A 13892-nucleotide genomic window follows, 5' to 3' on the forward strand; every position below is an offset into this window, starting at 1 on the left:
CCCCCCCCCTTGCCCCCCCCCCCCCCCCCCTCTCTTTCTAACTCACACGTACGCCAGTGCAAAGACTCCTAAACCTAACATATCCAACTTCAACCCCCTCTGCCCAACTTCAACCCCCTCTGGAAATGGTGGCTGCCTCTAACAATCTTGACTAAAGGAAAACAGTTTAGAATCTTTCAATCCACAACTCAACGACAGAAAGTACATCTCGGGGAAGTACTCCCCACTTAAACCATAGGATTGTACTTTGAACACAACTTGGCTATTTACCTCTTAAGAAAGCATAAATGAACTGAGAACCTGACCAAAACAGCATTAACCTAAACAATGTTAGCTTTATAAGAAACAGAGATGGAACAACACAATTATATCTTCTACACCACCTATAAATATTTGTTGAATTACCAAGTGTATACGAGATAAAAACGCCTAACATATAAATAATAGACGCATATGATAAAAATAGCCATTAAAATGCAACCGTTCATCATCATATTTCGAGTCAGTTCCAAAATTCACAGAACACTTCAACATACTAATAATAATCAGTGGAGAATTAAATGTGGCATGAGCATGTATAATTTTTAACAATAATGAGATCCACAAAATTCACTAATTCTGATCCACACAAGATCCATGACGCCAGCAACAAAACTAAGCAAAAAGATACATCTACAAGGAAGCCTTAAAATTCACGCACAACGCCCAAAAATAATCAATATATCTTTACTATATTCCGAAGTTCAATTATCATCCTTCCAGATTCCAAACATATTCCAAGACACAAAAATGAAAAGGAGACAGGAACGCTCAAAGAGAATAGCCATAATCTTCCCGTCATCATTACTATTTCCAAATATACTTACAGATTTCAAATAACGAAAATATCAATATCACTGCACTGTAGTGTCCTCCCCATGGCCATGGCAACAATTCCTATCACCAGCATCATGACTATGTTTGTGATAATCATCCTCATCCGAATCGTCCTCGTCGAATGGCTTTTCCTTGTGGAAAATGCAGCATTTCTTGGATCTCTTCTTGTTCATGAACTCGTTGTCCACTGTGCCTTCCTTCCACGACACCTTCTTCTTAGGCGGCTTCAATTTCAAAACTAGGGTTTCCGTAATTGGCAGTGGTTGTTGTTGATTGCAGGAAGACGTGGTTTCTAGGGTAGTGATAGTGGTGGCGGTGGCGGTGGCGGTGGCGGTGGCGGTGTCGGTGGAAGAAGTGGAGGGTATCAATTGCCTCGAGGCGGCCCTCGCCATTGTTGATCGTTTTCTTGATTTCTCAATTTGGGGGAAATATATTGGTTTTTTATAGGGGCGGGGAACAGTTGCAAACGAGATTCGTTGGCAATGAAGTTGTTAATAATGTAGTAGTTTCAGAGACTCCACCCGGACCACCCAACCTCGGACCTGACGGTTCGACCGGCCGGCCAGTCATGTCATTTCAAAATTTCTAGACTCGATTTAGCCACTTTAACCTTGAGATATATCATACCTAAGCGGATCGATTCGTATTAACATCACTATACAATGTACCATAGAGATTATGAAATGAAACTTTCAAGTCATTTCATTTACATGTAAATTAATTAATGCTTTGTTTGTCTACCATAATACAACATTATTTTTTATACAGTACTTATTTTCAACCACACATTCTTCATTAAAATAATATTACACGTTAATAAAAAAAATCGTTATTTTTTAACCACACATTTCAACATTAATCACTATTCCATAATACATTTTCCACAAATAAAAATTGATCAAATTAATATGTATGTTTAAAATAAATTGTTCACTCAATTTCATTTGGCGACTTTTCATTTGTCCATCGCAAAAACACAAAAAACAGGTTGAATAAGATGATGCATTGTCTGGAAAACTTTTGTAAGGATTTCTTCTATACATGTGGTTTTGGCTAAAAAAAAATTTATAACAACGAATCTTCATACTTAAGGTAATCGTCCTATCTAAGCCTCTATTTGTAAATAATTTATAAATATAAATATAATCATTTATCATATAAATTTATTGATTAAAAAAAAATGAATCGTTAATGATCATACGTATGTAATGATCATAAAATCTTCTTGCCTTGCAGTTGGAGTAGGTTAAATGTAATGAGTAGATAAAATGCTGAAAGTGTTGGAAAATAATGGGTTGGAGAAGAAACAACAACAAAATTATGGAAACAAAATGAATAGAAATCACGAAATACGTCAAGAGCGAATTTGAGGCTTGAACACGGGATCGTTGTCCTTAAACTATATTTGCCTCCTCTCGAGATTAAATGAGATGCTTAAGGATTTTGGCAAACGATTTGTAGGATTATATCAAGTCTTGTAAAGGATTTAACACCAAAGAACAAGTGCAATCCTCCAAAACTTTAAGAACACAAAGGAAGATTTTGAATATGAATGTAAATCAATAGTTTGATTTAATATGAAATGATATATGGATCTCAAAATATTTTCAATAATTCTAATGATGTTTGTATTGATCATTTATCACCTATTTATAGGTCTCAATCAATGTATCACGAAATGGTGCCAAAACAAAATGAAAAGTGGCAACTTTTAATCCAAAACGGCTCCCAAGTTTCAAATTGAAAAATCAACCAACAGCTATTTTTTAACACTATGCGTACGCATAGTATAAACCGTACGTAGCATAGTAGAAGCAAAATTTAATTCTGATTTTGCCAAAACACATCTCGCGTACGCACAAAAATAAGCCTGTGTGTACGCATATACAAAAAATCAAATTTTTCATTTTTTAATTTCTTTTGATTCTACCAATTCCACAATTAAGCCCAACAATTAATCCATTATCATTCCATTGACTTTGAACAAATATTCAATAATTCCCCACTTGTTCAAAATCAATTCGATCACATATTCAAAAAGACAATACTTATGCATAAGGATTAGATATCTTTCGATTTGAATCTAACCATAGTGTAATTCAAACAAAGTAAAGTCGGAATTAGAGGTAGCATGGAAACTTTGAATCAATTATTCCTTGTGACAATACCAGTAAAAACACACACATAAGTATCACGTGTTCTCAAGTTTCTCAACTCGCTTAGCGCTTTTATGGCCTTGCGCTCATCCTATTCGATAAACTTTTAAGAGAGACATTTCAACTCTCTATAGAGATGGCACCACCTCGAAATTAGTCTAGGTGAAGTTCTTCCAGTACCTTTGTTACTTTTAGATGTACTTGTGTTTTAGCGCTGAACTTCATTAAGAACTTTAAGCTCAACCCTCACTTCAGTAACAACCAGCATTATTTAATTAGGATATGGTCATTGCGGATTTGAATAATGCTGCAACTATCCACATATCGAATGACTTGTTGTTACCCTTTGAACCCGTGGATTACCTTTTGAGTAATGACAGGTAGGGTTGCCGTCATTGGTGGACCTTTTTAATTAAGGAGTTTTAACCCCATCTTACTTGAAGTAGACGCCACTAAATCTCTATTTAGTACTTTAGTTAAAGGATCCGCTAAATTCTCAATTTACCTTACATAATTTAGGGAAATTATTCCATCTTTGATTAATTTCCTTATGTAGTCATATTTTAGACTCATATGTCTATACTTTCCATTGTATACCTCGGTATATGCATTTGCTAAAGTCGTTTGATTATCACACATGATAGGTATTGAAGAGATATTCTTCGATCCCAAAGGTATCTCATATAAGAGATCATTAAGCCACTCAACCTCTTTCCCGTTATCCGATAAAGCTACAAATTCAGATTCCATGGTCAAATGTGTTATACATGTTTGTTTCTTTGATTTCCAAGAAACAGCACCTCCTCCAATAGTGAATACCTAACCCAAAGTGGATTTACTTTCACTTGTGCTAGATATCCAACTAGCATCAGTAAATCTTTGCAATATCGCCGAAAATTTAGTATATTGTAGGTTAAAGTTCTTAGATTTCTTTAAGTATCCAAGAACTCTAACAATAGCTTTCCAATGATCATTACTCGAATTGCTAGTAAACCTACTAAGGTTATAGCTTTCCAATGATCATTACTCGAATTGCTAGTAAACCTACTAAGGTTACTTATTGCATAAGTTATATCCGTTCTTGTGCACTGAACAGTATACATAAGACTCCCTATAGCACTTGCATATTCCAATTGAGCAATCGTCTTTCCATCATTCTTTATTAGTTTTGAACTTGGATCAATCGGGGTACTACATTCCTTTATGTTCAAATGTTTGATCTTATTTATCACATTCTCAATATAATGTGATTGACTTAGATAGTAATCCCCACTAGTCTTTGTGACTTTGATACCTAAAATGATATCCACTTGTCCAAGATCCTTCATTTTGAATGTGGAAGAAAGAAACCATTTTGTTTCTTCTATTCCGTCCATGTGATTACTCAGAATCAACATGTCGTCAACATACAAGCATATAAATGTCATATAATCATCACAAATTTTAGAATATAAACATTTATCAACGTTATTATGTTTAAACCCGAATGATATTATTGTTAAGTCAAACTTCTCATGCCATTTCTTTGGTGCTTGCTTCAAACCATATAAAGATTTCACCAACTTGCACACTTTATGTTCATTTCTAGGTAGGGCAAACCCTTCGAGTTGTTCCATATAGACCTCGTCATCGAGATCTCCGTTTAGAAATTTCGTTTTGACATCCACTTGATGAACATGCAAGTCATATAAGCTAGAGCGAATAATAGCCTAATCGATATTATTCTAGTTACTAGTACATAAGTATCAAAATAGTCGATTCCTTCCTTTTGTCGATTTTTTTAACTACTAATCTAGCCTTGAAGGTATTTAAGGATCCATCAACATTGTATTTTCTTTTAAATACCCATTTGCATCCAATAGACTTGGATCCCGGTGGTAAATCAACAAGTTTCCAAGTATTATTGGACATTATTGAATCCATTTCGTCCTTAATTGCATCTTTCCAAAATGTGCTATCATGGAAGCCATAGCTTCTTTATAAGTCTTAGGGTCGGTTTCTACTTGTAGAACAAAAGGATTTGTTCTTACAACATTCAACTCATTTCCCTGTATTAAGTAAAAGGAGATAAGTTGAGAATCAATTTCATCCAGTCCCAAAAACTTCTCAACTCAAGTTCTCTTGCTTCTTCGTGGTTTACTAGACTCATCAACATCTTTAGAAGATATTTCATCATATGTTTCACTTGAGTTAGGGATATTTTCAAGATTTTTTCTCAATTCATTATCCGGAGATAACGAATCCTCAAAGAACTCCACGTCGTTGGATTCGATAATCACATTGGACTCCAAATTTAGTAATCTATAAGATTTGCTATTGTTTGCATATCCAACAAAGGCACTTTTAATACCTCTTGGACCCAATTTGGTCCTATTAGGATTCGTGTTCTTGCAATAGGCAAGACACCCCCACACTTTGAAGTATCCAATGTTCGGTTTTCTTCCTTTTCATAATTCATAAGGAGAAACCTTAATATATTTTTAAGGAATCCTATTAAGTATTCTACATGCACTTAATAAAGTTTTACCCCCCACAAGTTAAATGGCAACTTAGCATGAATAAGCATGACATTTATCATTTCTACAAATGTTCTATTTTTTCTTTCAGTCAAGCTGTTTTGTTCGGATGTCCTAGATGCAGAACATTAATGAATAATTTCATGTTGATTATTGAAAAAATATTCACCACCTCTATAACTCCTTAAAATTTTAATTTTATTTCCTAGATAATTTTCAACCTCATTCTTGTATGTCTTAAACATGTCAAAGACTTCACTTTTATGTTTTATCAAATAAACATATGAATTAATTCTAAAATACAAGAGGTTCTCTTAACACTTTGATATGATTTTTTTAATCATTTTAGATTCTACACATATTTTACATTTATGTTCATCATTTTCATCATATGAGATCAAGTCATATTTTTTCATGCGTTCCATTGTATTTCTACCAATATGACATAATCTAGCATGTCATAATAAAAATAAATTCACAGTATAAAAAAAATTACTTTTATTCATTTCATTGTCAACGGTACATAATTTGACCATTCCTTCACACGAATAGCCTTTTCCAACAAATTTTCCATTAAGGGATAATATAAGTTTGCCGGACTCATAAACACATTTGATGCCCGATTTTCCCAAGAGATTGCCACTAACTAGGTTCCTATTCACATCCGGAAATGTAATACATTAGTTAGAGTAACGTTTTTCCCAGAAGTGAAGATAATGTCTACACTTCCTTTTCCAAACACCTTGGACCGCATCTCATTACTTATTTGAATCTCTTGTTCTCCATCCACTTCTTGATAAGTTTTGAATAAAGATTTATCATATGATACATGTACCGTAGCACAAGTATCATACCACCACCCGGGAACATTTCCTTTGATTGCGTTTATTTCACTTATGGTGGCCACAATTTTATCATCTTGGATGGAATTCACTTTGACCTCGAAGTTGTTTTGTTTTCGGTGCCTACAATCATTGGCATAGTGACCAGATTTTCCACACACAAAACAACCTCCTTTTGTCTTCTTCTTGGACTTGTTAAAGTTCCTAGAATGCTTCCTTTTGTTGAATTTTGCCGGGGGTTCTATTTTTTCCACAGCATTTGCTTTAGAACAGCCCTCATGAGATTTTTCAGTTTTATCACGTATTCTCGACTCCTCTTCGATTTGAAGATGCTTTTACAATTGTTCCAAAGAATAATTTTCGGAACTATGCATGATCTTCTTCCGGTATCCTTTCCAAGTTCCGGGAAGTTTGGCAATTATAGCCCCCACTTGAAAGGTCTTCGGTATATCAATTTTTACCGCCTTTAATTTGTTGACAATCACTTGCAACTCATGCACTTAGGGAAGAAGAGAGATATTTTCTAAGAATTTAAAATCAAAATACTTAGAAATCAAAAATTTCTTTGTACCTTCTTCTTCCGCCTTGTACTTACTTTTCAATGCTTCCCAGATTTCTTTCGCTGAAGTTGTATTGGTGTATAGATCATACAAACGATCCGACAATGCATTCAAGATGTGGCCACGGCAAATCAATTCATCTTCTTGGCGTTTTTGTCTCTCGGTCTTGATTGCTTCGGATTCTCCATTCGTTGGTTCCAGCAAAGTCGCCAAATCTGGATCAAGAATGTAAAAAATTTTCAACGCCTTTCGGAGGAATTTCAACTTGTCTTGCCACCGCGTGAAGTCAGTCCCGTCAAAACGATCCAATCTAACCAAATCTTGATTCATGAGTTTGATGGTTGCCATAATTGTATCATTCTCCATCGCAAAATATAGTTTGAGATTGTTGGAAAATAATGAGTTGGAGAAGAAACAACAACAAAAATATAGAAACAAAATGAATAAAAACCACGAAATACGTCAATAACGAATTTGAGGCTTGAACACGGGATCGTTGTCCCTAAACTATATTTGCCCCCTCTCGAGATTGAATGAGATGCTTAAGGGTTTTGACAAATGATTTGTAGGATTATATCAATCCTTGTAAAGGATTTAACATCAAAGATCAAGTGCAATCCTCCAAAACTTTAAGAACACAAAGGAAAATCTTGAATATGAATGTAAATCAATAGTTTGATTCAATATGGAATGATATATGGGTCTCAAGATGTTTTCAATAATTCTAATAATATTTGTATTGATCATTCATCACCTATTTATAGGTCTCAATCAATGCATCACAAAATGGTGTCAAAACAAAATGAAAAGTGGCAACTTTTAATCCAAAACGACTTCCACGTTTCAAATTGAAAAATCAGCCAACGACTATTTTTTAACACTATACGTACGCATAGTATAAACCGTGCGTACACATAGTAGAAGCAAAATTTAATTCTAATTTTGCCAAAATACATCTCGCATACGCACAAAAATAAGCCTGTGCATACGCATATGCAAAAAATCAAATTTTTCATTTTTTAATTTCTTTTGATTCTCTACTATTTCTAAAATTGAGCTCAACAATTAGTCAATTATCATTCCATTGATTTTAAACAAATATTCAACAGAAAGGGTATTGAGGGTGCTGCTGTAACAGTGCATCACATATATCATGAAGAAAACATTTTATTGAATGCTAAACTTTGGTAAAACAAAGAAGCTTCATGGAGCACAATATATATCGGGTAGTCCTATAAAATTTAATTTTATTATCAATAAAATTGTGATTGCATGGATTTCATTCTTGTCACTCTATTTTCAATATACCCTACGAATCAAGTAAGTTTTAATTTTATAAATTGAGATCATTGACTTAATATCGTTTCATTTATTATACCATATATCGTTTGTGGAAAAAGTCATATCTTGGGAAGGTTTTATAAATTGAGATCGTGAATTTCATATCCAACATCAAGTTTGATGTATATAGTATTTATCCGAAGATTTCAAGGCAATCAAATCCTTATAATAAACAAATAAATATAAAGTTCGTGTATATGATATACTCCCAACTATCTTGGAACATACCATGTCAAGAGCAAAACTTATTCGGGAAACCAGGATAGTGGGCAACCAAGCATCTATCTGGTCGTAAACATAAATTAAGCTTCCGTTTGAGCCACATTATTGTAAAAATGAAAATGAAAAATATAGTCGTTATGGGCTCCATACAAGAGATAAAAAGTCAAATATGGTAACTTGATGTGATAGATAACGATCATATTTTTCATTTTAATAAGGAAATAAATAAAACCCTACTAAGATACGACTTTTTTCACAAACGATATATGGTATGATAAATTAAACGATATTAAGTTCAAATTTGATCCCCATTTTCTAAACCTCATTTTCAACCACACATTTCATGAAATCCACAATTTTTATTAATTTTTCAACCACATAATTTATCAACTTTTATCAAAATCTACCAAAATTCTAGCCTTTTGATATCTTCAAAAGGCAATCTTCACATCACAACTAAACAAATTTCAGTACCATATCTCACCAGAATTGGACCAGCAAAGATGATGCAGAAATGAAAACAAGCAAAATATCCATGTAATTTATTTCTCATTTCAACTCTTTCTAGTTTCTACATCATCACAATTTTCAGATTTCTACAACATCACAATTTTCAGATAGTATATACACTAACATTACAATGAGAAACTAAATCAGCTATTAAGTAGCATGATCCTCGCATCAAAACTACCCATAAAAACCCACCTAGTTTTTACCGTACTCGTGCATTCCTCCCGTTTTTTCTACTCACAATCTCACATAGTCTGCAGGGTAATGTGTCAAGGCTAGTTGCACGGGTCTTCCCAAAATTACCTAAAACGCCGCATCTCCTCCATGCATGATACTCCGCATAAGCAACAGGATCATTAGCTAAGGCCTTGACAAAAGAAGCCAGTTCCTTCACGGAAGAGAATTTTGTCCCATCTATGATCGAATGTGGAGGTACAAAGTCCCAAACATTAGGGGCGCCAAAATATATGGGAACTGCTCCAGAGTCAAGAGCGTAAAATAATTTTTCTGTCACATAACTCTCCGTCGCTGTGTTTTCAATTGCAAGCACAAACTTATAATGGGACATGGCACAATGTATATGATCCCACCATTTAGGTTCTTCATTGCTGTCCTTCACACAGTCGGGATAGAGGGACAGTGCCTGGTTGACTCCTCCAACATTGTTCAAGCATTTGCCAAATGAGTGGTGCGGTAACAATTTGAGTAGGGTTTTGGCAAGTTGGTTTCTTCGAGGAAGACAACGTGATGAGGACCAATAAACAAGAGTATCCTAAACACAGAAAACAATCCAATTTTAATATCCACCACAAAAATCTATATTCCTACATGGACTAATTATATAAACTAAAAGAAAGGTAATCATAAATAAGTTGCAAGGGTGTAGAGTGGGAGCTAAAGCGGAATTGAGGAAGATGATGCTTCTTGTTTATTTGTTTTTACAATTATTTTCTTTTCTTTTCTTTATGTATTCTTACACCAGTTTAATTGATTTTTTGACAGAAATTCTCGTTAGGCATTACTGGTGCCAATAAATGTAAGGCTGAGTACTTACACTGCCAAAAAACTTAAGAATGTAAGAGGATAAAGACTGGGGACGGTGGCAGCAACTTTCCCTTCAATAGAAGGAAAGTCATGTAATCACAAATATCAAACATCAAAAGTTTATTTGGAACACTTACATTGTTCTTGGTGTAAGATAAATGATAATTTCGGTTGTTGTGGAAGAGTGCTCCGGCATATGTTGACTGGACATCATCTTTAGCATGATAACTAATAAAAATGTCCTCGCAGCCTGATCTCTTCCTGCTGGCTTCCAGATCCATGTATACACGAAGTGGATCACCATCACTCCTCTGACAAGAAATGATGGTGAGGATGCTAAAAGAAAAATGACGTGTACGGATATTGAACAAACTGAAACTTGCAAATGGTGAACCACAAAATTGATGATTCTATTTTTACTTTGCACCATAAAGAAATAACTTTACAATGCATACAAGGTTGGTTTCGAAAATAATCTTGTTTTTTATTTAAGTACATAAAATGTCTGCCAAAAATATGAAGCATGCTCCAGACTAAATTAAGCCACTTTTGATACCCATTATTTCATCGAAATGAGTTCTGTAATAGTGAATTTTTGGAAAATGTATGGTTAAAAAGTAAGAAAAAGTTTTGGGTTCACGTACAAAACATTTCATTGTAAGAATGTGTGGTTAAAAATGAGTTTTGAAACAATGGAAATCAAACAGGGGCTAAGCCTCTCAACGTAGACACTAAAATGAAGGCCAAAGCTAATAACAAAGGAGTTTAAATAAATCAGACAGAAAGCTCTTTAGGCAGAAAATGCCAACCAAAAAACAGGAAGCTGTATCCTCTATGCTCAACTAACATGAACAGTCATAGATATGAGCTCGTAATAATATTTAAATATAATCTCTGGTTTGTGTTCCTTTGATGACAGACTTTTTGTCCAAAATAAGCAAATTCAGGAAAGAGAAACTGAACTTTAGAAGAGTCAAGTCACAGATGGACATTGATTGTCAATAACCGGTCCGACATAATATGAGTATGTTAACAAAACAGAATACCAAAACTCAAAACTTGACTTAATTAGTCTTTGAAGTATTTTAAAACTGTCGTGTTCATTCTAGAAATACATTTTTCTGTAAGCCAACGTGCAAAATCAGCAGGTATAAGAGGCCACATAATTTGCTAAGACACAGACAATGATTTGTTCCAGATAGGCATCCTTGTCTATTTCAATTAGCAGAATATTTTATTATTTTTGCTGGTGCACGTTTCCTTTTCCCTCTATAGATATCACAGTTGTGATGGAATCATCTATCCACTTCAATTGAGATGCCACGTGGCAAGGCAGACACTAATTCCTGTAACGGAAGTCAAATGAATATCAGTGAGAGAAGAAACAGAAGCAAGTCTGTAATTGTGCCCTTCTCATTTTCTAATAGGAAACTAGTTTTAACTTTGTTTGAGATCTAAAGATCAACTTAGAGCAAAAAAATCACAATATCTTCCATATTCTCTGAGTAAGTATCAGATGATCTCTTTTGTGTTAGGGTACTATATAAAGAACGCATTACAAATCTTTCTACTGCTATTTAATTGGAAAAAAACGAGGGCTTCTCCACTTCTTTCCATGCACAATAGCAGAAAGAGGCAAAGCTGTACATTTGATACATTCCTCTTGTCAAGGTTCATTTTCTTTATTCTTTTTTAGGCAAGTGTTTTTCTTTAATTTTTTCACTTTCCAGTTGAAAACATACAAGCAAAATTTATGCAAACTCATCTCATTCGAAGAAAATTTAGACTATTGGGGATCTTAGACAGATATGCACATCAGAATGGAAGAGACGCTATAATTCCTTTGAAAATTTATTAGTGTAAAGTTCCATCAATTTTTCTATATCTTCAATTCCTATTGCAAAACATTGTATCCAGATGGTGATTGGACTTTCAATTTTGGGAAAAAAATCTAGGCTATTATTCTAAATTCCAAGTATAATATGCCATTTTCATATCAGGTCGAGACGATTTGAGGGGGAATCATTAATGCCAGGGCAGTTTCCATACAGCCAGATCAAAATACAAGGACTATAATCGAAAGACACATCAACTATACATTTCTTTGGCAATACTAGTCAAATAATGAAGCGCAATACAAAATTCACGAATCAAAAACACTAAAAATTACTCAGAGAAACAGTAAGTGCACACTTTATAAACACTATATGACCTTACAAGACAATATGAAGGATAGAATTTTAAAATCTATTTTCTTCCTTAATACAATCCAGTTTAATTCACATTAGCAAACATGTTGTAATTGAGTTGACACTGGCTAACAAGATGTTGGCCGGTGCTTAAAGAAGGCTTTCTTAGCTACTTTTCTCCACCAGCTTTTAAGCACGGCCAAACATGCGGTAAGAGGGTACCTGAAGAGGAGGAGTCGTGGTCTCAAACAGAAGGGCATCAGGTTTATCAGCAAGAACAGAAGATTTGGTCCACAAACAGCTCAACCCACATCTACAGCTATACAAATTATCCAAATTATCAGGAATCCAAGTCCACCCTTTGACCAAAACACTTACATGCTTCATCTTCAACTTACTACACTGATATTCGCCCTCAAAATCTTGCAAGGACATTGACCCATTTCCCAAACCCTCTTTGTGCTTTTCTCTGAATCGATCACAACCGACTTGAGAATCCCACTTCCTGTACGCTTTAAACAGATCCCTAAATGGGTCTGGGGCCGTGGATTTTGATGAAAGGGTTGTTAATAGTGAATTTTTGGGTGGTGAGATTGCAGAATTGGCAGATGGGAATTCGATAAAATCTGTTAGGAAGAGAATTACAAGTGTGAATCCCAACATTAGTGTGATTGCAAAAGTTTTAATAGGGATTAATTGCATCATAAATTAGGGAGCTCTTTCGAATTACCTCTCAATTCCTCTTCTCTATGTCACTGGGGAGAAGAGAGAGATTTTTGTAATCTGCAAATTGAACTTGCCCGTTACAATCTGCTGGTTCTTCTTGTTTCAAGAAGTGGTGCATGTTCGGCTAATCTTGAAGAAATTACTTAACTTGTTTGATTCCCATTTTTCAACCAAAATACATTTTTAAATAGTAATTTGACATTATTTTAGTCACATATTTTTTAATAAAATAATATTATACGCAAATCAAAAACTTTTCCTTATTTTTTTACCACACATTTCCCATCAATACACTATTCAAAAATTTATTTTCTTCCCAAAAATGGGGCTCAAACAAGGGCTTATAGTAAATAAGTAAATTAAAAATAAATATTTTTTATTAGTCAAAATTGAAAATATATCATTTTCGGCTAGCTTAAATACACTTACTCCGTGTTTGGTGTAGATTTTTAATTAATTTTGATAAATTTGCGGAAATATATTGTCGAAATGATGATAAAACTAATGAATTCTATAAAATGTGGTTAAAATTTTGTTAACTTTTATATAATTTTAATCAACTATTTAATCTACATCAAACACTGATTTAATGTAATGGGCTATTTGATAAAGTTTTTAAAAAAAAAAATTTGTCAGAATCGTGCCCATGACCCCAATTCGGAAAGTTCTTTTCGACGCACACGTCGTGGCCACCTCGCTAGGCTGGGTGGACATCGTTTTCGAGGTCAAAATTCGCTATTTTCCCTTCCTCTTCATTTACGCGTTTGATGTTTGTTTAACTATTTTCGATATTCATTTAAATCATTCGATATGTCTATAATATAATTCTCGAAATGAGTTTCGATGAAATATAGAAAATATATATTTTTATACATTTTACGTAAAGGAATTAAGAAAAGTAGGGCGATAG

General features: G+C 34.1%; 2 protein-coding genes across 2 annotated transcripts; both read right to left on the reverse strand.

Moving 5' to 3' along the window:
* Window positions 1-707: 707 nt before the first annotated feature.
* LOC111379084 (protein phosphatase 1 regulatory subunit INH3) lies at window positions 708-1470 on the reverse strand. Its single transcript, XM_023002414.1, has one exon. It carries the CDS (start codon window positions 1266-1268, stop codon window positions 894-896), a length of 375 nt encoding a protein of 124 aa, XP_022858182.1. The 5' UTR covers window positions 1269-1470; the 3' UTR covers window positions 708-893.
* Window positions 1471-9028: 7558 nt separating this feature from the next.
* On the reverse strand, window positions 9029-13099 carry LOC111379076 (alpha-(1,4)-fucosyltransferase-like). The gene is made up of 3 exons (XM_023002400.1): window positions 12479-13099; window positions 10205-10378; window positions 9029-9795 (listed from the first exon to the last, which is right to left on the reverse strand). Exons 1-3 carry the CDS (start codon window positions 12959-12961, stop codon window positions 9226-9228), a joined length of 1227 nt encoding a protein of 408 aa, XP_022858168.1. The 5' UTR covers window positions 12962-13099; the 3' UTR covers window positions 9029-9225.
* Between the last annotated feature and the right edge of the window lie 793 nt (window positions 13100-13892).

Source organism: Olea europaea, unplaced genomic scaffold (genome assembly GCF_002742605.1).
Source record: "Olea europaea var. sylvestris unplaced genomic scaffold, O_europaea_v1 scaffold1929, whole genome shotgun sequence".
Classification (NCBI taxonomy): domain Eukaryota; kingdom Viridiplantae; phylum Streptophyta; class Magnoliopsida; order Lamiales; family Oleaceae; genus Olea; species Olea europaea.

Excerpts from the sequence above, each read along its gene's own strand:
- LOC111379084 (XM_023002414.1), bottom strand. The coding sequence starts at position 1,268 with ATGGCGAGGGCCGCCTCGAGGCAATTGATACCCTCCACTTCTTCCACC.
- LOC111379076 (XM_023002400.1), bottom strand. The coding sequence starts at position 12,961 with ATGATGCAATTAATCCCTATTAAAACTTTTGCAATCACACTAATGTTG. Across the intron at positions 10,379-12,478 it reads CCACGACTCCTCCTCTTCAG|AGGAGTGATGGTGATCCACT; the intron begins GTACCCTCTTAC and ends ATTTCTTGTCAG. Across the intron at positions 9,796-10,204 it reads TATCTTACACCAAGAACAAT|GATACTCTTGTTTATTGGTC; the intron begins GTAAGTGTTCCA and ends TTCTGTGTTTAG.